We start from the raw sequence: 23,799 nt of genomic DNA on the forward strand, positions 1-23,799 counted from the left end.
TGGTTTTCCAACATGGAGCTGTAGCTTACTGTGCACATTTTAACAGGCTTCCTAAAAATTCAATTTGCGCTGTATTATACTCATGTACTCAGATAGTGTTTGCCCTATTCCATCTCATTGGGGTAATTTGGTGATCCACTCAACCGATTGTTTCCATAATTTCCATAAGGCGCGACAGGGTGCTTTTTAAATGTGCATTCAGAGTAGAGAATCTACAGGAGCCTTGGACTCCTTAGCAAAAACACTAGGCCTTAATGTTTCTCTACAGGTGCTCTACAGCAGAATTATATTTTCAAAAGGGAAAAAAGGCAGTATAAGTGAAAGAAGTAAACAAAGAGAGAGGCACAAATCAAGCATTTCTCCCTCAGGCCTCTCCCTCATATAAACAATAGAGTGGTTAGCCGACGAATAGCGGTAATTGCTTTGCTCTGCTACGTAGAAAAGGAGAAAACCAACTCTCTTTCTCTGCTCTCTCTCCAACTCTTCAAGTGACCTACAGAGAAGAGAACAGCTAACATATCAGGTGAAATACATCCAAACAGATGTCAAAAAAGAGAAGAGAATAAAATGAAATGAAATAAAATAAAAGTGAAAGTTTGAAAATAAGAAAAGACAGACACTGAAAACTGGGGAAGTCAACATGGGAGGAACAAACAGGGATGGACACAAAGGGATAAATATTGATTAAAAGCATGAAAAAAGAGAGAGATGCAGAGTATAATGGAGAAAATACAACAAAAAGCAGAGGTGACAACATGCGCTCCTTTAAAACCAGACACGTCACCCCAACACCCCCCCCCCCACACACACACACACACCCCCCTACTCCCTTCCTCCCTCAGGCTTCAAGGGATCAAATCAACACTTCCTTTCCACTCTGGGGGGCCGCTACACCTCCATTGTGGGAGGAGGGAGGGTGGGGGCTTCTGAGCCCTAGGTGATCTGAGTGCTCTGTCAACACTAATGGTAAATTAGCATTTTAATTGGGCCTTTACCTTTACCTTACAGTAGTGATAATTCGGAGACAGTGCTGCCGCTCGTTCAAACAGAAAGGAAAAAAAGCGTTGATAATAATGCAAGAAATGAAATTCTGCATTGAAAATGTGAAGTGTGAAAATGTGTGTGATTGCTCAACAGCAGCAGAGGATCACTAACCCTTTTCCAGTAGATGACAGATTGTACAGCCCTTACGGTGATTATTATAATGGCTGGTACAGTGACTGTAATTGAGGCTGGACAAACCAGAACATTGTATTGGATGTAGCAGATATGTCCAATAATACACGGAGCATCTAAAGAAATCCACATCTTTGAGAATAAGTGTGATGGTTAATGATGTAGCCTATGCTGAGTATAGTAGAGCATAGGTATGCTGAGTATAGTATCAGGGAGGAGAGAAATCATTGAAGGGAAAATTAATGGTGAATCGGTTAGGGGGGTCCGTAATGCTAAATATGGCAGATTTGTGACTGGAAGTTCTACCCTGTAGCACACGTTTCACCTCCCCTGGAAGTTCTGTTTATTTCCACCGTTACCATAGCAATAGCCACATTGTGATATGTGGTGCAGTGAGCAAGTCAACATCATTTTTTTTTTGTTTTAATCGCCTCATTTGAGCAGTTGAGGAAAAAGTGTTCACATAATATATGTCAGATTTAAACATGGATTCACGTGATGTACTTTAAATGTCTGTTTTACCATGCTGTGTGGAGTCTCTTCCTATTCATTTAAACAGAAGCCTGATCTTCTTTGCCTTCAATAGCTGCCCAGTGGCATTGCCAAGATGGAAGATGGCAAGATTTTCCTTTATATTAGGTTAAGTACAATTTCTCCCGACAGGTCTTTCTCAAATGCAAATTTTGAAGACAGTGTATCCTGGAAAATACCATGGTTGGGTAACATTAGCATTCTCCTGATATGTTAGGCTAATAAGTGTAGACAAATGTATGCTGATTTTCAACATCCGTTAGCATTATGAGGACACACCCCAGCATTGCACTAATCCACCAATATCTGCGCTTAGAGTCTTGCCCATGTTGTGACATTAGAAAGATGATTTCACCAGGTTGTGTGTGTATGCGCTTGTGTGTGTGTGTGTGTGTGTATGCGTGTGTGTGTGTATGCGCATGGGGTTGTGTGTGTGTGTGTGTGTGTGTGTGTGTTCTTGTATGTGTTTGTGTGTGTGTATTGGGTATGTGCTTGTGTGTTCATCATGTTGGAGAACAGCCAGTAAGGTATGGTTCATATTTTGACATAGAGGGGCCCAGCTTGGCTTGGAAAAGCGAGTAAAGCACTAAAGCTCTCCAAAGCTATCGGATTAACAATGGAACCGGGGAAAAGAAAACAAACAAAAGACATTGAAATTCCTTGGAGATTCAAAAGTTATTAAAAAAAAAGGAGTTCAAAGTTATAAGAAAAAAGTAGCACAGGTTTGACGGTTTACACTTAAATCTGGCATAGGCTGACTACCTGTGTCAAAGCTTTACTTTAATCCACTGTGCCAGTGTCTAAAACACTTAGGATTTCCTTGTTGCCAATTACGGCAAACAACTCCCAAGAATCACTTTCAAACTGTCTGAGCAATCATCTCTTCTGAGCCTGCATCTGGTTAAATGAAGCAAAAACAAGGCTGCTTCCTTTTCAGTGCAATTTAAACAGACTGAGGCCTGATACAGTGAGTACAGCAAACAGGTGAAAAACGGATTTAGTGAATATTTCAACGTGTATCAAACAGAGCTGTTACTAAGGCAAACTTTAGTAATTAGCTCCGATTGATCCAAAGCAGAACCAATTATGAAGTAGCACGCAGGTCCCCGATCCGCTTCCATCTGTGGGGCCAGATTCGGCTAATGCCTTCTGCCACACCAAGAGCTTCGCTAAGTGGTTTCCCTTCACAAAACCTCTGGAGACACGCAAAGGACCACTGCTGATTTTCTGTGGCGTAATTATCCGAGTGATAACAGGCCAAAGCATGAAAAGCTGCTCACAGACTTCAGAACGTTCTGTTAAGGAGTATGAGAGAAGTTTTGTGGGAAAAACCACAAGGCTGAAGCAACACAAGGCTCTCAATCAGCGGCAGAAAATGGCAGCATGAAGTTTGGTGACATAAAACTGAGGACAGCCCACCCGGAAAGTGCCACCGACTAAACATAAAAAAGTTTCTCAATCAAAAATAACATGATAATTACTATCTAGTGTATTAATAAAAACATGAATACATTATCAGTATCTGTCTGTAATTACACAGAGGGAGAAAACAGCAAAGGGCAACAGTAACACTAATCATGCAGGCATAGCTCAGTAGCACCACTGTCTGTTTGCCCTCTGTGCAGGAACAACTTGTGGTTGAGAGACAGACTTACTCACTCAAGAGGAAGCCTGCAAAATAAATGTGCAAACACACACACAGACGCACACACACCAACAACACATAACAACACTAACACATACACACAAATACGCGCGCACACACACACACACACAGAAAGCACACTCACAAATAAACACAACTGTTTAAAAAATGTCTAAAGGCAGCACTGTTTTCCTCTAGGGAATGCACAGTGTCTACTTCGGAATAAATATGAAAAAATACATTATAAATCTCTCTCTCGTTCTACCCCCGGGCCTTTCTCTCCCTTCCTCTCTTTCCCTCTAACTCTTAATCTCTCCTGCCTTCCTCTTTCTCTCTGTCTTTCAAGCGGTCTGTGCAGTGCTCCGTAAAGCATCCCTCAGCACCAGCCTGATTTGCACACCTGCATAGCGTGCGTTGGCAGGATTTACACATTGCCCGCAGTTCAGCCGCAGCACGCGGGGAGACGAATCAGCCGTACCCACCGAGATAATGCACCGCGTGGAGAGTTTGGTGAGATGTGGTAGATTACCGCACTGATTCAGTGGAGGCAGATGCATCCATTAGGTGCACCTATCTCTCTGTTTGTCTCTCTCTCTCTCTCTCTCTCTCTCTCTCTCACTTTTGTTACAAATACCCCCACTTTCTCTCCTTCTGTCCCTCCCTTACAAATACAATGCTCTTATTAAATTCTCTCTTTTTCTCTCAAAAACACCTCCATGTTTATAACTTTCTCTCTCTAATCACAAACATGCCCACCTCCTCTCTTCCTCTTACAAACACCCACCGTCTTTCTCTTCTCTTCTATCTATCTATCTATCTATCTATCTATCAGTATCGTCTCTCTTTCTTTCCCCTTCTCTTTAAATTAGAAGCTGACAAATCCTCATCCCCCTCCCCCTTCCCCCATGCATCCATCCTCAGGATGGCTTTCTGCACCGACAGCACAACCAGCCAGACCTGGGTCCATTTCTGGATATTTATAACATGGTTTCATTTCAGGTCACTCTCATCAATTATGCATCACTGCGATTATTCAGGAATTTTCCAGGCCAGACCCAACAAGCATATCCCTGTCTCTTTTTATATATTATAAACTCATGAAAAACAGGGTAAAATTAGCCTAGAGAAAGTGGGGAATAGGGTACACAAAAATAACTGTAAACATCCTCCCAGCCTCTTTGCGTCTAGGGCCTTGTGTTTCCTTGATTGACCTCGGCAACATGGCTGTGTGTTCATTGGTGTCCTTCTGGGAGCCTGAAGGTCAACGCAAGGACACAGGACACTGCCCACATTAATATTTCTAATCATTCCTGTCTCACAGAACTCCTGTCACAAATAAAAGAGAAAGTCGCACCAGAGAACGCTTGTGACGGTGACTGAGCAGTGCCCTGACTTTCTTATCTACCAGGGCTCTGTTGGTGACCCGTCCTGTTTGAGTGATCTACTCCCAACACAGTCGTCCACAGTCAAGGACCTACACAGCATCTGACCCTGGGACAGATCCCAGACGGGTCTGGCAGAGACAAACGTTGCTGTAGTCGGACTGGATGCACACCAGGACCAACTACTATCTGGTCGATAGTCTTGTCTTTCAAGATCTCAAATTTGTTCTCCGCTGTAGGCAATATGACCTTTCCTCTGGACACACAGCCACAGATCACTATTGATGAAGGTCTATAAATGCGTACCACAGAAGGGCTAGCCATTGCAGACATCTTCCATCTCAGGCCACTGATATCAGAACCTGACCTCCAGACATATTTTGTATGAGATTTCATTCATGAATCAATTCACACAACCACAACTGGTCTAGAACATCAACCAAACAGGTTTCATCAAATTACTTCAATTTCCAATATTCCTGGCAGTATGTGTCTAGTGCAGCTCAGGTCAACACAAGTACAGACTGTCCTACCAGCTAATTCAGCTTATTCCACCCCAGCAGCAGAAAACTAATTTCGCAGTACAAATTCTATTAAATGAACCCATTAAAGTAAATTGACCGATTTCATAAGCTAGCCCACAAAGCGGATGAATTAAAGGAATACAAAGAGCACCAACACAGGTGCAATCTTTCATTGTCAATCTATTCTCTTCGTCTTTCTCTCTCTCTTTGTCCCTCTTTTATTTCTTCATTGCCATTCTCTTTCTGATGGACGTTTCCTGGCTAGTTGACTAAACTTTGCTGGCACAAGTTCAGCTGTTTTGGCTGGAGGAGCCAGAAGCTTTTAGAGGGTGCATTCCAAATTATATTTTGTATCGACAGAAAAGGGGGTCTACAAATGCTTTCCTACTTCTAAATATCTCACTGGTTCTCTGGCACTATCTGGTCGTAAATCAATCACGCTTCCCGTTCATAAGTACATCAGCATTCTCCTCGATGCCTAGGGCTTAGGTCTGTCTTTCATTATAAGGCATTACATCTTGCCGTTCATCCCTCAAAACGTCAAAATGTCCTTTGTAACTTTGTTTCGGTCGCGCCTTCCTGTTGTTCCGGGGTGTTCGAGATAAGTGGTCCATGACGTGAAAAACGATAAAGAAATGCATGTAATGCATTTAATGCATGCAATGCTATGCATTAAGCTTTCCCTCACCATCATCTCAAACAGCACACCACCTTTTTCTCGAACTATCCCGACATGATCAAAGCATCACGGCACTCTTGAAGCCAGGCCAAGAGGCCATGTTCACCTCTTAAACACTGACATGAAGAAGCACGCAATCTTCAGCGACATCTGTGCACTTTCAGCGCAGCTTTTTGCCCTTAATTAATACATGAACGGCGAGCTTCAGGGACCCCACCACGTCACACCACACCACATCACATCCCATCACATCGCACCACACCATTCTATTTCCATAACGCTTCTCCTGCATAGTTAAACATGTTTGTGGCAGCAGCTGCGAATGTGCTCTCCTGGCAGCTGCCTCCCTTCCAGGCAGAGATGAGCACAGCCTCACAACACATACGGCGAGAGGGAGATATGGGGAGAAAGAGAGGCATAGAGAATGAGACAGAGAGACAGGGTGGGAAGCGAGAGAGAGAGAGACAGTGAGGGGGAGAGAGAAAGGTAGAGAAAAATACAAAAGAGAGAGAGATGAATGAAGATGCAATGAGAGACACAGGCGTCCCCCACGTAGCTCCAGACGACACCCATGAGAGACACACTGCTGAGGACTCTATTCCACAATCTCGCCTAACGAGCTCCAACACGCTAATTATATAGGCTCTTTACCCAGGCTCTCCTGAGGCTCACTGTTTTAAAGTTCGTTTTCATTACCTAGTGCTGGGGCTAACTAAAGCTAGCAATTACTGAACCTTTGCCCTCGGAGTATCTCTCTCTCTCTCTCTCTCTCTCTCTCTCTCTCTCTCTTTTCATTCACCATATTGAAGAAACACAGGTAATGAGACAAACCAGTAGTCTAAATGAATACATCAACAATCTCCAAATGAATGCAACAACTTAATCAAATCAGTTTGGGATTTTTCCAACTTTATCAAGTCATTATAAACGACAGCGGGTGTCCTTAAATGACTCCTTAAAACAGTGCAATCACTTGTTTAAATGAGTGCAATCATGTGTTGTCCTATCTAGTTAGGACAGAAAGTAGCAGTCCCCACAGTCCTCTGTGACTACAAGTGCAGGGAAAGTAGAGGGAATGTGTCCAGTGTTGCCTTATCAACAGGAGCGATAACAACAAAAGCTGACCTATGTAAAACAAAGTCAAAGCACAAAGCCACACAGTGTGTCACATCCTGACAGAGGCTGAGACTGAAGGCTCAGTGCCATTATAGAGACCAGCTGAAAACAAACTTTCTGGAGAAACTCGCTACGACATTGTTTAACTACGACTACGCATAAAACGCTCTCAGCTGGGCCTGAGTAGCCTATGGCTGCCAGCGTTAATTAAACCCTGATGTCTCTCAAACTGAATTAATTGGAAGGAATCTTTTCCCAGTCAATACTCCAGCCCTGATGGTTATGACCATGCCTGCAGGTATGCCAATCATGAGACATCACAGAAGATGATGAAAAATAATGTGTGAATACATCTTGAATGGTCTGGTGTGTGTGCGCTAATGGGTGAGGTGTAATCATGATGAAATGATTTTTAAAGACATCCTGTCACTATATGATTACATGATATGAAGCCTGCCTGGCTCATTTGAGCTCAATCCATAACAACTATCTGAGGTAAAGCTGGATCCTCCTTAATGGAAGGCATCAGGTTGCTTTTCTGTGTGACAAAAGGGCTTTTAGACATAAGAGGTGGCCCACCCGCACTTCCATTCTCTTTTGGAAAGACATACAAATAACCATAGCAACAAGACGCCGCTATTTGGGGTGGGTAGAAAAACAAGCCACTTAGAGTTACAGAAAGGAGGAATGGGGAGATGCAGTGTCAAGCGAGCGGGAGAGATAGAGGTAGGGAACGGACAGGTGCATCACAGATAACAAGCAGGCCTTTATTCTTCCTGCATATTGGTCTGCACCATAGGCTGCACCTAGCCTGGGTAATGCTGCTCCAAACAAACATCAAAAAAAGACCATTACACCTCCCTACCTGTGTGTGTACCATTTCCAAATGTAAAAAAAAAAGAACCAAAACCCAACAAAACCAGGAGAACTAAGAGATGTGCATTTGCCTCAACACAGCACTCTCACTGTACCATAACGAGTAGAAGCAGGATCTCCAGCGTGTCAAGAACAAGGGGGATATGGATCGTTGGGCAAGAACAAGACCTTTTCTTATGGAAATTTCGAACGGAGAGCTTCTTTGAAAAAGAGAGAGAGAGAGAGAGAGCACCACTCTTTTTTTCTCTTGAACAATGAGCTGCTGAAAGCCAAGACAGGCCCGCCAACGGCCTTGAGTGTTCTCCGTGCCTGTCAACCCTCCCAAACAGCTCAATTAAGGGAGCTGAGAGCCTTGTAATTTGGACGGGCCGTGAACAGCTCGTCCAGGGAGTGGTGGGCCAAAAATGAGGCTCCGTGAGGTGTGTTTAAAACCCTCAGGTGACGATGGAGGTGCCCGGTCGTCTTGGAAATGGTGCCAATCATTCTAATGAGCTGGAGGCAGGCCAGGTGGCATCACGGAGGGCATCCACGCTCAGACCCTAATCAACACCTTCATATCTGCCATGCCAGCAAAAAAGAGATGGTTACTGTGGGCAGAGTATCTTCTTCTTAAAAGCTGAGACGATGCTTACGGGGAGCCAGTCGTAGATAGGCCTCAGCTGTGCTTGAGGGACGTAACTGTTAAAGATCAGAGCTAATCACATTATTCAAATCATTCAGCCTCCACACACACATACACACACACACAGGCAGGCAGGCACGCACGCATGCACGAATGCACGCACGCACACACACACACACACCACACACACACACACACACGCATGCACTCATTGGGCATTCCACTTTTTTTGTGTTTCGCTCCAAAGATCATGAGAGAAAATCATTTTTACCTCACGGGGGGCATCTCTCTATATGCAGGGCTGTGTGCTGCTTTGAATCCACTTGACTAGGCTCTGGCCCCTGTACTCCGAGGCAGTGCGGGCATTAACTCTGTATCCCTCGGGGGAGTCGACGAGCAAGGATCAAATACACACACGGCCGGCATCATTCCTTTTGTGTGCGCACCTCTTCAGAGAAGCCCATGCTAGGCTGATGCGTATATATTCCACATCTGCCCCCTCCTAATCTCACATGTATGCTCCTGGTGGACCGGAGGTGAACTGCGGCCACTTTCCACCTCGACTCGTCAACATGTTTGTTGTCTTTCACGGCCGTCAGTTTAGCCCTGTCCATCAGTCATTCTGACATGTCTTGGACAGCTGCCCATCCCTCCTGTCGAAGTGTGGCTGTCTGGTTACTAATGACGCCTCTCTAATTAAGAGCAAAACGGAATGGCATCACGGGAGTGAATTGACAGCCTCAGCATTCGCTCTCATCCATCTCACAGTGTCCCCTTGGTCGTCCAGCTGCCGTCGGATACACACACACACACACACATACACACACACACACACACACACACACACAGCCGTCAGGGGGAGAGAACTCTCCTGAACTCAAACCGGGCTTTGTAAAATCACCACGACTTAGGCCAAACTGAAAATCTTTTTGTTGTGTTTTCCTATTTATGAAGTGTTGGAGAAAAAAAGACTCACTCCTGAGATCGAAAAATCAAGTAAGTCAATTAGCCGCTTGGCTGGCTCCGCTCTCACAGACACGCGCTACGTTTGATACCTGAGGGCTCGGGGAAAAAAGGATGGTCCTGATGGAGCCATTTTTCATGCTGCCAGGTCGAAAATCCCCACACCCACAGGGACCATTTCTCTCCGTGCACCTGTCAGATTGGGCTGATCCGCTCCCCAGTGGCAGGATTTGGTCTGTACCATAAAATTGGATATTTGAATGCAGTATGAGGACCGGGAGCTGAGGACTAAAAGAGAGAGTGAGATAGAGACAGAAAGAGATAGAGAGAGAGAGAGCGAGAGAGAGAAAGAAAGAGAGAGAGCGAAAAGAGAGTGAGAGAGCAGAGGGCCCTGACTGGACCTTGCGCTGGCGGGCATTAGGAGTGGGTAGGGAGCGGGCATGAGTGAGCTCTGCCCCCCTGCTCTCCATCACGTAGGACAGATGGGCGCCTGTAACGCTGGCGCAACCCTCGGGAACGATTGATCGGGAGAGTGCAGAGAGGGAGAGAGTGAAAGAGACGGATGGAGCTGACTGTTCCTGTGACAAAGTGCCAGCTGGAGTGTAAATCCGGTCTCCAGTGTCTTTATGACAGACAGTGATGAGGGGAGATACTAGCAGACTCTCTCTCCCTCCCTCCCTCTCTCTCTCTCTCTCTCTCCCTCTCTCCCTCCCTCCCACTCTCTCCCTCCATCTCTCTCTCTCTCTCTCCCTCCCTCTCTCTCTATCTCTCCCTCTCTCCCCCTCTCCCGCTCTCTCCCTCCCTTTCTCTCACTCCCTTCCTATCTCTCTCTCTCTCTCTCTCTTTCCCTCCCTCCCTCATTTAATTATTTGTTTGTTTTACTGGTACTTCTCCTTTCCTTTATTCTCAAGCCTCTCAAGCATTGCTGCCGTCTTGGTGGAGGATGCAAAAGCGATTTTCTAGAGAGCTAAAGTGAGGGAAAGGAATGGAGAGTGAGTGAGAAGACGAGAAAAAGGGAAGAAAAAAAGAGAAATGGGAATATAGACAGGATGCATGCAGACACAGCGCAGGAAGTTCATCCAGATATCCCCACACTAATCCAATTACGCTGCTCTATCCTTAGGGAGGGTGGAGGATGCGTGTGTGTGTGTGTGTGTGTGTGCGTGTGTGTGTGTGTGCGTGTGTGAGAGGTGTGCCTGTGTGTAAAACAGCAATACACACATTGCAAAAATACTCCTAATTGTTCACATGCACTAGCACTTTCAGGCAGTTCTCAAAGGAGGTAATCTTCGCATTTCAACCTATTGTTGTCCTTACCTTTGGAATATTAATATGGCACTATAGCACATAGTGCTGCATATCAATGGATGGATATGTGCTGAAATACTAGCGAACAATGCCCACTCAAAAACCCATTTAGTCATGGCAGAGAACTGCAAAGGAAATAAACTACACAAAGGCCTTAAAGAAGGTATCATGTAATAGCTTGTTCAAAGAAAATAAAACAATAAAGACTCTTGACATTACGCTTTCATTAAGAACTATTCATCTAATTAAATAAAAACAATCTTTATAAAACCAAAGGACTACAGCTACATCAATTGAATTGATTCCTCACGCTATTATTAATTACATAAGAAATGGTTATGGCATATGAATGCTGGTACTGGACATTAATCCTGTTCCTGATAGTGACATTTCCCATCCTCTATACAGTCTTCCTGTAGTCCGAAAATGCAATTATAACCTGTTCAGAGAAGCCTGGGGGTACAATTAAGTTTGAGATGAAACCATGTATGTTTCAAACCCTGGGCTCGGCACCACCACACTCTCATAAGTGTGAGAGTGTTATAAGCACACACTCAATAGAGCTTGTTTTTGCAGCGAGGGGCCATCTGACGAGGGAGAGTAGGCAATGGAACAGCCAGTCGGCACACAAAGCCTGGCAGGCCTTGGCCTGGCACTGCCACTCTCAGTCGTCTCTGAAAAGTCCCAACTGGCCGACCCTTCTGTTCCTCGCCCACAGGGTGAGTCTATTATCAGGGGATTAGTTTTGGACGAGGGCAATGCCCTCTACTTTTTCCTGAACCTCTCTCTCTCTCTCTCTCTCTCTCTCGCTCTGTGTCTGTCTGCCTTTACCCCCCTTTCAGTATGTCTCAGACTCTCTTTCACAATTTTTGTCAGTTTTGCCCCTCTCGCTCTCTCTCTCTCTCTTCATCCTTCCACACAATTCTTTCAGGCTTACTCTGTAAACCCTGGGGGGAGGGGGGGGGATGGAGAAATGGACAGTCTCACCTGTCACACACACACACACACACACACACACACACACACACACAAAGGCCGGTCCGAATGGATCAGAACACAAGCAGCTTTGAGCTCACTCAGGAATCTGTCTGTAAGGCCTGACTCTCTCCTTACTGGGCCTGAACAGAAAGGCCCGAGAGCCAGTCAGCACCTCAATAGAGAGATTAAACCTGACTGATTAAATCGATGCCCCACAATAAACTAAAGACTCACTCGGTCTGGGACTGCTCTAGCTGTTGAAAGGGAGGTAAGGGGAAAGAAAGGGATAGGGAGGGACTGGAAAAGAAAGAAGAGAAAAGGAGAGGAGGGGATGAGGAGAGAAGACAATTAGTCAGAAAAGGGAAAGGGAGGGTAGAAAAGGATAGAGAAGGTGGGAAAAGATAGGAGCTAAGATTAGGGGGGAAACTAAACTAAGGAAGAGGAAAGGTACAGAATAGAAGATAAGAGGATAGGAAAGGAGAGGAGAGGAGAGGAGAGGAGATAACAGAAGGAGAGGTGAGCACTGAATGTTGACCTTACCAAGTTGAGGTCAAGGTCAGTCTCCACCCATTTCTTGGCTTCCTCATACTCTTCCATGAGTCCCATGATGTACAGTGTGTCTAGAGAGTCGATGATTGTTGCTCCTCGCAAACCACCTGCAAACACAAATGCACACATATGAGGAACACTCTTGTCATAATAAACACACTCTTCACAACTACTGCGTAACCAAGCCAGCAAGACACATGTTCCATCATGGCATGGTGCTGGCAAGTACTTTAGCCTTTACTACTTTACTTTTTGTTGCAAGATGACACAATCTCAAAACACAATCCATATCAACCGCCTATCTGATCAATCAGAGCACCGTGGGCTCATCGGGAGGGGAGGGCTGAAGGACATAGAAGATTTAACAAAGCGTTTCAGACAGGGTGAATAGAGATGTACAGTATGAGAAAAACAGGTCGTCTTTATTAACATTACGTACAGCATTTAATTGATTGCAGCAATTGATGTAGAGCGTTACCACGGAAGTGTTTTGTTTTCCCATTTCACCCTCTGATAAATTAGACTCTTATCTCTTTGTGTTTTGCAATGGGAGTCCCCAATGCCCCAGACTTACAAATGTACTGTTTAGGGAAGGCTAAATAAGTCCAGATGAAGTTAAGCAGGAGCAGTGGATGGGTTAATATAGCGCTTGGATTAAGTCTGCCCAACACTCCACCACACACACACACACACACACACACACACACACACACACACACACACACACACACACACACACACACACACACACACAAACACACACACACTCTATGACTCCCACGGGGGAGAGAACTCTCTGCTGAAGCGGCTGCTGTTGGATGCACTTCATTTGGAGTTATTAAATTCCCTTCAGACCATTAATAAGAAATGTTCCAAGGCTTTTATTTCATTCAGCAGACTCCGCATAAGATTGGTGTTGATGGTCCCGCCACTTCCTCCCTGGCTCCTCATAGGAGAGGATGCACACATCATTAAGGTTAAATAAGGGTGCATGGGAAATAACGTCGTTTGCATTAAGGGCTGAGAGAGAGAGAGAGAGAAAGCAGGAGGGAAACATTTTATTATGAGGGAGAAGTTACAGGAGGAGCTGTGTGTGGCTTAGGCAAACCATAATACATTGCAGAGTGAATGTTGTAGCTCTTCATGATGCAAAACCCCTAGGCTCTTGCCTTCCATATGTTACTTCAACAATAGGGGTTTAAAAAATTGTATATCTTTCTGACATTCACCCCGAAAAGAGGGGAGAACAAAGGAGAGACAAGGCGAGGAGAAGAGAGGAGAAAAGAGGAGAGGAGAATGAGAAGAGGAGAGTTGATGAGAGGAGAGACAAGGAGAACGAGAAGAGGGGAGGATAGACAAGGAGAAGGAGGGGGTAGAGCCAGAGAAAACACAGACAGTGTTTGGCTCCGGCTCCTGATGTGATTTCTGCTGCTGTTGCAACTACTGAGGAACGCCACTCCCAGGCCTACACACAGGAAGTGATGCAACAGCAGGGCAACATGCCTCATTAGGCCGTCAGCATCAGCACAACACTGCATCGTGAAATGAAAGCAACAGAGGAAATTTGTAGCCAATTTCGCACCAGAAATAGGACCTCGGGGCAAGAGGAGTTTTTGAGATATCAGCGAGAGGTATCGGAGGAGTGATTATTAAACATTTAGATTCAAGCAGTTTAGTCCTGATTAAAATACTCTAATACAATTATTTTTAATTTTACTGAATGTCAGGCCAAATTGCGTCTTGACGAAACTTCTAGTAAGTACTAGAATGCTGGGAGCCTTTTATTCTGTACATAAAGCGTTCCATAATGCAGATATAGAGAAGGTATTCCAATACAAAACAAAATGCCTAAACCCCCCATGTTAATACATTCCACACCTGCAGAATTAATCACACTTGTTACCTTAACTTCAACTGTGCTATCTATGTGCTATTTCTGTCATGAGTATGCACTTATCAATAAGCTCACACCTACATTCTGGTGTAACGTCCTTCATCTGACAACATTTACAACATTACTCATTACTTATTACATAAATGATTTATTTTGGACTATTTAGAGCGATTCAAAGTGAAAACTCTGTAGCCTGCAGGTTGTGACTATACTAAGAGCGATAGGGGGAGTACTTGTGTGTCTGCATGCTTGTGAGTGAGGGCCTGTGTGTTGGTGGGAATATCTGTTGTCTGTTATCCCTCTAGACCCCAACACCAATCCCTCTTCATGCTCCTGAAGTCTTTCTCCCCCTCACTTCATTTCATTGTAAGGAGGATATCCATGTGGACCTGTGCTCCATACTGAGGCTCTGATGCATGCTAAAACCTTAACCCAGCTGGATTGATTTGCCTTCTCCACTTGACCTTTGAACCCTATCTGCTGCTGCCAGAGGGTTGGTGAGGTTGTGGTGGTTTGGATGAAGTCACTGGGCAGAGCTTGAAATATATCAGAGGGGCTTCTAAGCAGGGTCATGTGGTTCTTCCCAGAATGCTTTTCTCTGCATTCTGTTGGCGTCCCGGTTTGTAATGCTCTAAGCTGCGACAGGTTAAAACCAGGGAGTGTACAAAGAGAAAATGAGAACACACACACACACACACACACACACACACACACACACACACACACACACACACACACACTCTGTTGGCGTCCCGGTTTGTAATGCTCTAAGCTGCGACAGGTTAAAACCAGGGAGTGTACAAAGAGAAAATGAGAACACACACACACACACACACACACACACACACACACACACACACACACACACACACACACACACACACACACACACACACACACACACACACACACACACTCTGTTGGCGTCCCGGTTTGTAATGCTCTAAGCTGCGACAGGTTAAAACCAGGGAGCGTACAACGAGAAAATTAGTACATACTGCTGGACTCTTCACCCTGATCCCTTCCCTTACTTAAGTATAAAGAGAGGGCGCTGGGTCAGGGAATGTGCTTGATTGCTGGTTTAACTCCTATACCCTGCAGATCACATGAGCCACTCTCTCAGTCCGTCCACATACCTCTTCTACGAGAGAGAGAGCGAGAGAGAGAGAGAGAGAGAGAGCAACAGTGCTAACGCTTAGTGCTAATGTATTATCCTCCATATCAACCCAGTAGTTATGCTCCCCCTGTTAGACACGCGGCCGTCTGTCTACCTTGAGAGGAAAGAGAAGAAAAGGGAATTTAAATGTGTGCTGGTGCTCGGTGTGTAAACCCACCGGCGGATTAAGCACGAAACGCTGAAGCAGGGAAACATTTGCAAACACAGCGCCAGCAGAGCCCATATGATTGATAGATGGCGGCGAGGGAGGGAGAGATGGAGGGATGGAGGGAGGGAGGGAGCACGCCAATCCATCACCCAGCTCTACCCGACAATCCACAGGACCTTATTTATTTATGACAACCCACACCAGCCCAAAAGACCAGCCCCTAGGGCTAAGGGGTGGGGTGGGGGTCGAGGAATTGGAGGGGATTTTTATGGGGGTGTTCTGTGATGTATGTGGTGTACTCAGTGTAAAAACACAAGCTTAGGTGAACTCAGTGTAAAAGCACACACTAGGGTGTACTCAGTTTAAAAACACACACTAACCCAACTCCAGATAGGGGTACATCGAGCGGCCGATGCACACGCCCACCCTTGAATGAGACCAATGAGGGGCAGATCCAGGCCTGATGCCCCCCGCTGGAGAAAACACACCGTGGGGACGTTCATAGTCTACTCCTTTTAGTCAGATACAGCTCAAGAAGAAGCAAACATAATCCCACTGTCTCTACCTCTCTTTCTCTCACTCTGTCTCCTTCCTGCTAGTTAGATACAGCTCAAGAAAAAGCATACATAATCCCACTGTCTCTACCTCTCTCTCTCTCTCTCTCCCTTTCTCTCTCACACACACACACAAACACACACACACACACACAAACACACACAGGCAGGCAAGCGCTAAATGGAGAGGATGGTAATTATTCCCCAAATTCAAATGAGGAGGTTTCCAATCCCCCAACGGAGAGAGGGTGCAGTGGAAGGGGAGCAAACACACATTTAACCTAAATGAGGGTGTGTTTAAGCTGTTATAATGGCATCTTCGGGTGGCACCCATGTGCGTGTGTGTGTGGTAGTGTGTGTGTGTGTCTGTGGTATGATTGGTCTATGCAAAATTGTTGGTCATTTTAGACTATTTTAGTAATTTTGTACTGTCCCATGTGGATATAAGTGAAAGACACTAAAATGAATGCGAGATTCAAATATTTCATGTTGTATTTCAGTAAGGTGTGTATCTCTCATCTCTCACTCTCTCTCTCCTCTCTCTCTCTCTATGAGTGTGTAGGTGTGATTGGTTGTGTGAGTCTGGTGTGTGGTATGTATGTGTGTGTGCATGCAACGTGGTTACTGGATCGCGCGTGTGTGTGTGGGTGTGTGTGTGTGTGTGGTGTGTGTGTGGGTGTGTGTGTGTGTGTGTGGTGTGTGTGTGTGGTGTGTGTGTGGTGTGTGTGTGTGTGTGTGTGTGTGTGCATATATGCTCAGCTGCATAAGACACACTTGTTCAAGACCTCTCATTTATCATGCCTGTCAGGCCTTGAGGAGTACAACAAGACTATAATAGAGCCTCACTGTGCCAGATTAATCACCCAATCACCTTCACACAGACTAAGCCCGCACACCCACATGACACACACAACACACACACATACACATACACACCCACACTGACACACACACACTCACACAACCACACACATATCAATATAAATATAAACACAAGCACAAACATATACACACATACATAAACACAAACACACCGACGCTTACACTCAGGTTGCCATGACTACAAAGTAATATTATTAAAATATTTGGTAACACTTTCTATGAAGCCCAGCGTCATAAGGCCCTATAAGGACATTATAAGGGCCTTAATAATGACTTATAGCGATTGCTACAATGACTTATAGCTACTTTATAACTACGTATAATGTCTTCATGATGACTCATAATCACCTTTATGATACATTATATCAGTTCATTATGAATGGTTATAATTAAAGACGGAATAATGCATTATAAATATGTGACTGTCGGGTGACACTTGCTATGAAGCCTGCCTTTATAAGGTCCTACAAGGACATTAATGATGACGTTTAAAAGTAGCTATAAGTCATTGTAGCACTCTTTATGACTATGTTTAGCATCTCCACAATGACTCATATCCACTGCTCTTAAACGTAATATCAGTTAATTATAAATGGTTATAATCTAAGATAAAATGATGCATTATAAATGTGATCATAGGTTTGTGTGGGTAATTATGAATCCTATGAAGCCTGCATATATGAAGCACTATAAGAACATTCATAATACCTTTAAAAACTAGTTAAGTCATTGGGCACTCATTATAACTATGTATATAGGTCTTCACGGCACATCATAACCACCTTTGTGATATATTATGCAAAAGGGATATAAAATTATTATATTGCTAGGTGCCGTTCCCTTGTGACACCAGAAATCCAAGAAAAAATAAGCAAGATGAAAACTGATGGGGACTTGCTCCTGATGGCCGTCCATTAAAATGTCATACCGTATGTCACATCAATAAGTTGTCTACAGAAGGCTTGCTGTTTTTTAAATTTTGAACACCCTTACAATGCTATGTTCTGGGCTATGTTCAGCCAGTGCTGATTTAAATAAAAGGGTTTTCATCTGTATCCTGTTGTATTTACTGTCAGCACTATTCACAAGTTCATAATGTCTTATCTTCTCTTCTCTTCTCTTATAATAATCTTATATCTGTTTAAAACAAAATTACTCTTTTGTCACTTTACTTAAAGCTGACAAAGTACACTTATATAATCTCATATCTGTTCATAACAACACCACCCTTTTGTCACTTTACTTAAAGCTGACAAAGTCCACTTATAGGATCTTCTAAAAGTTTATAATATTCTATGTCTGTATAGCAGCCTAGTCACCATACTAATAACCATTAATGAATATGCATAATATATCACAAAGGTGGTTATGATGTGCCGTGAATACCTATATACATAGTTATAATGAGTGCCACAATGACTTAACTAGTTTTTAAAGGTATTATGAATGTTCTTATAGTGCTTCATATATGCAGGCTTCATAGGATTCATGATTACCCACACAAACCTATGATGAGTGACAAAAGATTGGTGTTGTTATGAACAGATATGAGATTATATAAGTGTACTTTGTCAGCTTTAAGTAAAGTGACAAAAGAGTAATTTTGTTTTAAACAGATATAAGATTATTATAAGAGAAGAGAAGAGAAGATAAGGCATTATGAACTTGTTAATAGTGTTGACAGTAAATACAACAGGATACAGATGAAAACCCTTTTATTTAAATCAGCACTGGCTGAACATAGCCCAGAACATAGCATTGTAAGGGTGTTAAAAAGGGTGTTAAAAAAAAAAAAAAAACAGCAAGCCTTCTGTAGACACCTTATTGATGTGACGTACGGTATGACATTTTAATGGACGGCCATCAGGAGCAAGTCCCCATCAGTTTTCATCTTGCTTATTTGTTCTTGGATTTCTGGTGTCACAAGGGAACGGCACCTAGCAATATAATAATCTTATATCCCTTTTGCATAATATATCACAAAGGTGGTTATGATGTGCCGTGAAGACCTATATACATAGTTATAATGAGTGCCACAATGACTTAACTAGTTTTTAAAGGTATTATGAATGTTCTTATAGTGCTTCATATATGCAGGCTTCATAGGATTCATGATTACCCACACAAACCTATGATCACATATTTATAATGCATCATTTTATCTTAGATTATAACCATTTATAATTAACTGACATAACGTTTCAGAGCAGTGGATATGAGTCATTGTGGAGATGCTAAACATAGTTATAAAGAGTGCTACAATGACTTATAGCTACTTTTAAACGTCATCATTAATGTCCTTATAGGACCTTATAAAGGCAAGCTTCATAGCAAGTGTCACCCGACAGTCACATATTTATAATGCATTATTCCGTCTTTAATTATAACCATTCATAATGAACTGATATAATGTATCATAAAGGTGATTATGAATCATCATCAAGACATTATACGTAGTTATAAAGTAGCTATAAGTCATTGTAGCAATCGCTATAAGTCATTATAAAGGCCCTTATAATGTCCTTATAGGGCCTTATAACGCTGGGCTTCATAGAAAGTGTTACCAAATATTTTTGTACATGACTACAATCAATCTTCCTTCAAAGTATCATTGCACAATGTTATAGACTTTAAAAGGTAAGCCTGTGTTATATGTGATATAATTTGACCCTCTGCTCTGTATGTGGCAGTGTCTATCAACTATCGCTGATGAGGATAACCTTTCTGGAAGTGCAATCTCCTGTGTTTCAGTATGAAATATAGGAGCAAATATTAATATAAATGACTTCATATGAATGGACCAGTCTTTTTAATACTTACATTAAAAGGGAGTTCTTGCATTATGAGCTTGTGAAGATTTAAGGCAACCTGTGCTACTGTAACGTCTGAGTAAAGTTTAGCATTTAGCAAAATCAACAAACATTTTTAAAGCAGTATATCTTACCAATTTCCATCCAGCTATGAAACAAAATGAGGCCATTGTATCAGTTTCTGAATTATTGATCTACCTACCTGGCCATTCATCTATCGCTCTGCAATCTCTGCCATCTGGCACAAGAAGGAGCTGGTGTGCAAGGTGACTTTTGGAGAAAACCACTGACTGAATGAAAGCCTTCTCTACAGCTACCAGTCGCTGCAATCAATCTACATTTATAAGCCCTAATGATAGGAGTGAAAGGGTGTAGTTGTAGTTTAAATTATTACAGTAATATATATATACGTTGTTGAAGATGGATGTGGTGAGATTGAGCCGCCCCTGAGGATACTGAGCTGAGCCGGAGCGGAGGCTGAGCCGTGGAAAGCCCCGGCCCATTTTAACCCCCGCTGGATCCCACTGGATTCCTGTTGTGGCCATAACTTCCCATTATATTTTTCAATAACAAGCAATGAAGGATGAATTTTCACCAATTAGGGGTATTATAAATGCCATCTCTAATGGGCTTAGATCTTTTGTATGGGTTGAAAAAGCAGCACCATGTCAGCTTTTAGTGGGTGTTGAGAAACACAAGGGGGACTATTGATATTTCAACCTATGACTGCTCAGCAACCTACAAACTCCATGGAGACATAGGCCTATGGTTAATTACTAATGCTGCTGACCCCTCTGTTTATAAGATTACTGGTGAGTTGTACCGCTTCGCCTTAACCACATTAATGACTTTAATTTCCCATCAGGATCAGTGCATGTTGACCTCAGACTTGTGCACAGCAAGGGGAGAGAGAGATAAAGGGAGAGAGAGAGAGCGAGAGAGTGAGAGATAGAGAGAGAGGAGCAAAAATGCAAACTGTTTCTCTTCAGTCAAAGAAGCTGGGCTTGCGCCGGTCTCTATATCCCTGAAGAGCCTTCAACAATAAAACTAATTACAAGGTTCACATTGAGTTAAATCCTTGCAGAGCACAAATAGTCAAATAAACAGCCAAAGCCTTTCCTGCCTCAGTCGTGACCATGTCATGCCTAAGCGATTCTCTGAACAAAGACACATCACATATATGCTACATCTTTGTGCTACTTGTTGCTAAGCAACACGTGTGGAGCACATAGGTAGCGGGCGGCCGTGCGACTCCACTGGCTGGAGTGTAATCCCATCGCCAGTTTTTAAGGGTCTATCAGTAGTCTTGCAGACTCCATGACACACACGCTTTACTACATGACACACCCCTTGCGGTTACTTCCTGGATTAGTACGAGGACGATGCATGTTAACAGCTGGAAATGTCACAAGAAAAGATGGTAAACATTCAAAAATGTGCGCAAGCGACCGGATAGGACAATGGTAGGACAGAGTTCTGCTTGCATAAGTATTCAACCCCTATACATTAAAGGAGTTTTCAACCCGGGCCCTACTTTTACTTGCAGACTCACAGACTACACATGCCACACCCACTACAGTCATTTTCTGAAACTGAAAGTACAGAAACCGTCATTTTCAGCTCACCTTGCACCTCCTCAAATTCGTGGAGCCTAACTTATTTTGTGAATAAAAACCTTTATTTGTCTATTGGCAAAATAGAATAGAATATTGTTTAAAGGGTGTTTTTCTTAATTTTTTCTTAAATATAAAGATACCAAAACTGTTACAGAAACACACATACACCCCCGCACTCATGCAGCGACTCACAGACACACACACACACACACACACACACACAGACATTAGTTATGGTATAGACAGGTATGTAGAGAGGTACACTAAAGCAACACTATGCAACAGTTTGCCACCTTTTGAGGTACTGTATGTTCGTCTTCAAATTCATGTTGATGGTACATGGCCATGTGAAGGACAGATAAACACACGTGTGGTTCCTACTAGCCATAGGATATGAACAATGTAGTTCTGTGTTCTGTGTGTGTTTCCGAAAAATTTAAGAAAAGCTTTCATTGCATGACATTGCCAGCTATATCATTAAAAGACACTTGTTAGTATGCCAGCAAGCCTTTATAAATGCCAGTTGGGCTGTTGGCCTTTTGTTTTTCCACTCAAAAATTATTATGATAATGATCATAATAATAATGACGTGTGGCAAGAGAAGCGAGACATACATATCCATCTAGTGCATAACTGCTGATGTAATGAAAATGCACTTAAATACACACACACACACACACACACGCACACACACACACACACACACACAGACACACACACACAGACACACACACACACACACACACACACACACACACACACACACACACACACACACACACACACACTTTCAAACAGAGCCATTACAGAGTGCCTCTTTCATGCTCTCTTGCTAATTAGTAGCAGATTTTAAGGTTTCCCAATTAATTTAGTTCCTCGTTTCCCTTCTTTAGGCGTATTGATGTTATTCAAAACAAATTGACCCTAAGCCATTTTAATACCATAGAAAATGGTGGCAGATAGAGTGAAGATTTTCTTTCCCAAAAAAAGAAGAGATTAGTACAGCTGCATAATTTTAGGGACTGGTCTTTGAAGATGGGGGGGAGGCTATTAAGAATCATGTGCACGCACACACGCACACACGCACACACGCACACACACTCTCACACACTCTCACACACACACACACACACACAGACACACACACACACACACACACACACACACACACACACACATACACACACTTACACACCTGAGCTGCGGATGATAAGGGTCTGGTGTCTGCTTTAAGAGTGCCTCTGCCTGGAAAGGCTGCGTATAAGCGGCGTATCGAATGGGTTACATAGTGAGCAGGCTCCTTCAGCACTCAAGCTTTCTCCACTGTGACAACATCTCCTATGTGATTATAAAGGTCTGGTTGTGCTTTCGAACCTGTAAGCTCTTGCTACTGAGCTAGCACACACACAGACACACACACACACACACACTCACACACTCACACACACACACACGCACACACTCACACACTCACACACACACACACACACACACACACACACACACACACTCCATCACTCACACACTCATACACTCACACAAACACACACACACACACACACACACAAACACACACACATACAAACAGAGATTCAAGTCCCAACATCCACTAGGCAAATCAACAGTCATGTGGATAACAGGGATCACCCAACAGAACCCTGCCTCTCTCTCCAGCTGCCAGGAGGAGCAGCCACCATCAGCTGGCACTCTAAGCGGTGTCAAATGCTATCTCAGCAGGGTGTCTTCACACGACAACAAGGCATCAAGGACCGTTCGAAACTGATTGTACTCTCTTTTCCTGTCTGGCAAGAGGCCTTCAAACTTCCCCCCGTAACGGTCGTTTTTTGAAGGCAGCATCGATGTGGCCTTGATGATCCCCATTACCCATAAATCTGTGCGGCAGCTCCCTCCAGCAACTGCAAATTGTAAACAAAAATGGGGGACCAAACTCAGCTGATGGCCGTGTTTCGTATGTTTTGTACTGGCTCTCCTAAAGGCCAGGATGTCTAATTTCAAGCGCAGTGGTCCTGATGCTGTGATGGTACAATGAGCAGCAAACTATTACAGAAAACATTACCCTGACTGTCTGTGGTGTATAGAGAGAGAGAGAGAGAGAGAGAGAGAGAGAGAGAGAGAGAGAGAGAGAGATAGAGAGAGAGAGAGAGAGAGAGAGGGAGAGATAGAGACAGTAAGAGCTTGCCTTTATGCAACTGTTCACAAGTAAATAAAACTTTACTGTGATGAGCCACTACATCTTTTTTATTGTGGTAGGCTTTGGTTGACATAATCATAAAACAAGATTTAAAGCCAAACCTGGACTCATCTCTCACAAGTTGATGGCAGCCATCACACTGCCCTACACTAACTGA

The 23,799-nt window shown here is 43.6% G+C and overlaps 1 protein-coding gene across 1 annotated transcript in view; it reads right to left on the bottom strand.

Annotated features, from left to right (window-relative positions):
* The window catches only part of LOC308381065 (mannosyl-oligosaccharide 1,2-alpha-mannosidase IA), a 190,966-nt gene that overhangs the window by 55,041 nt on the left and 112,126 nt on the right, over nt 1-23,799 (bottom strand). The window contains exon 3 of the mRNA XM_080858571.1: nt 12,341-12,456. Coding sequence (XP_080714697.1) covers nt 12,341-12,456 — 116 coding nt within the window. The remainder of the gene's footprint in view (nt 1-12,340; nt 12,457-23,799) is intronic.

The sequence above is a fragment of the Sprattus sprattus genome (assembly GCF_963457725.1).
Source record: "Sprattus sprattus genome assembly, chromosome: 19".
Lineage (NCBI taxonomy): Eukaryota > Metazoa > Chordata > Actinopteri > Clupeiformes > Clupeidae > Sprattus > Sprattus sprattus.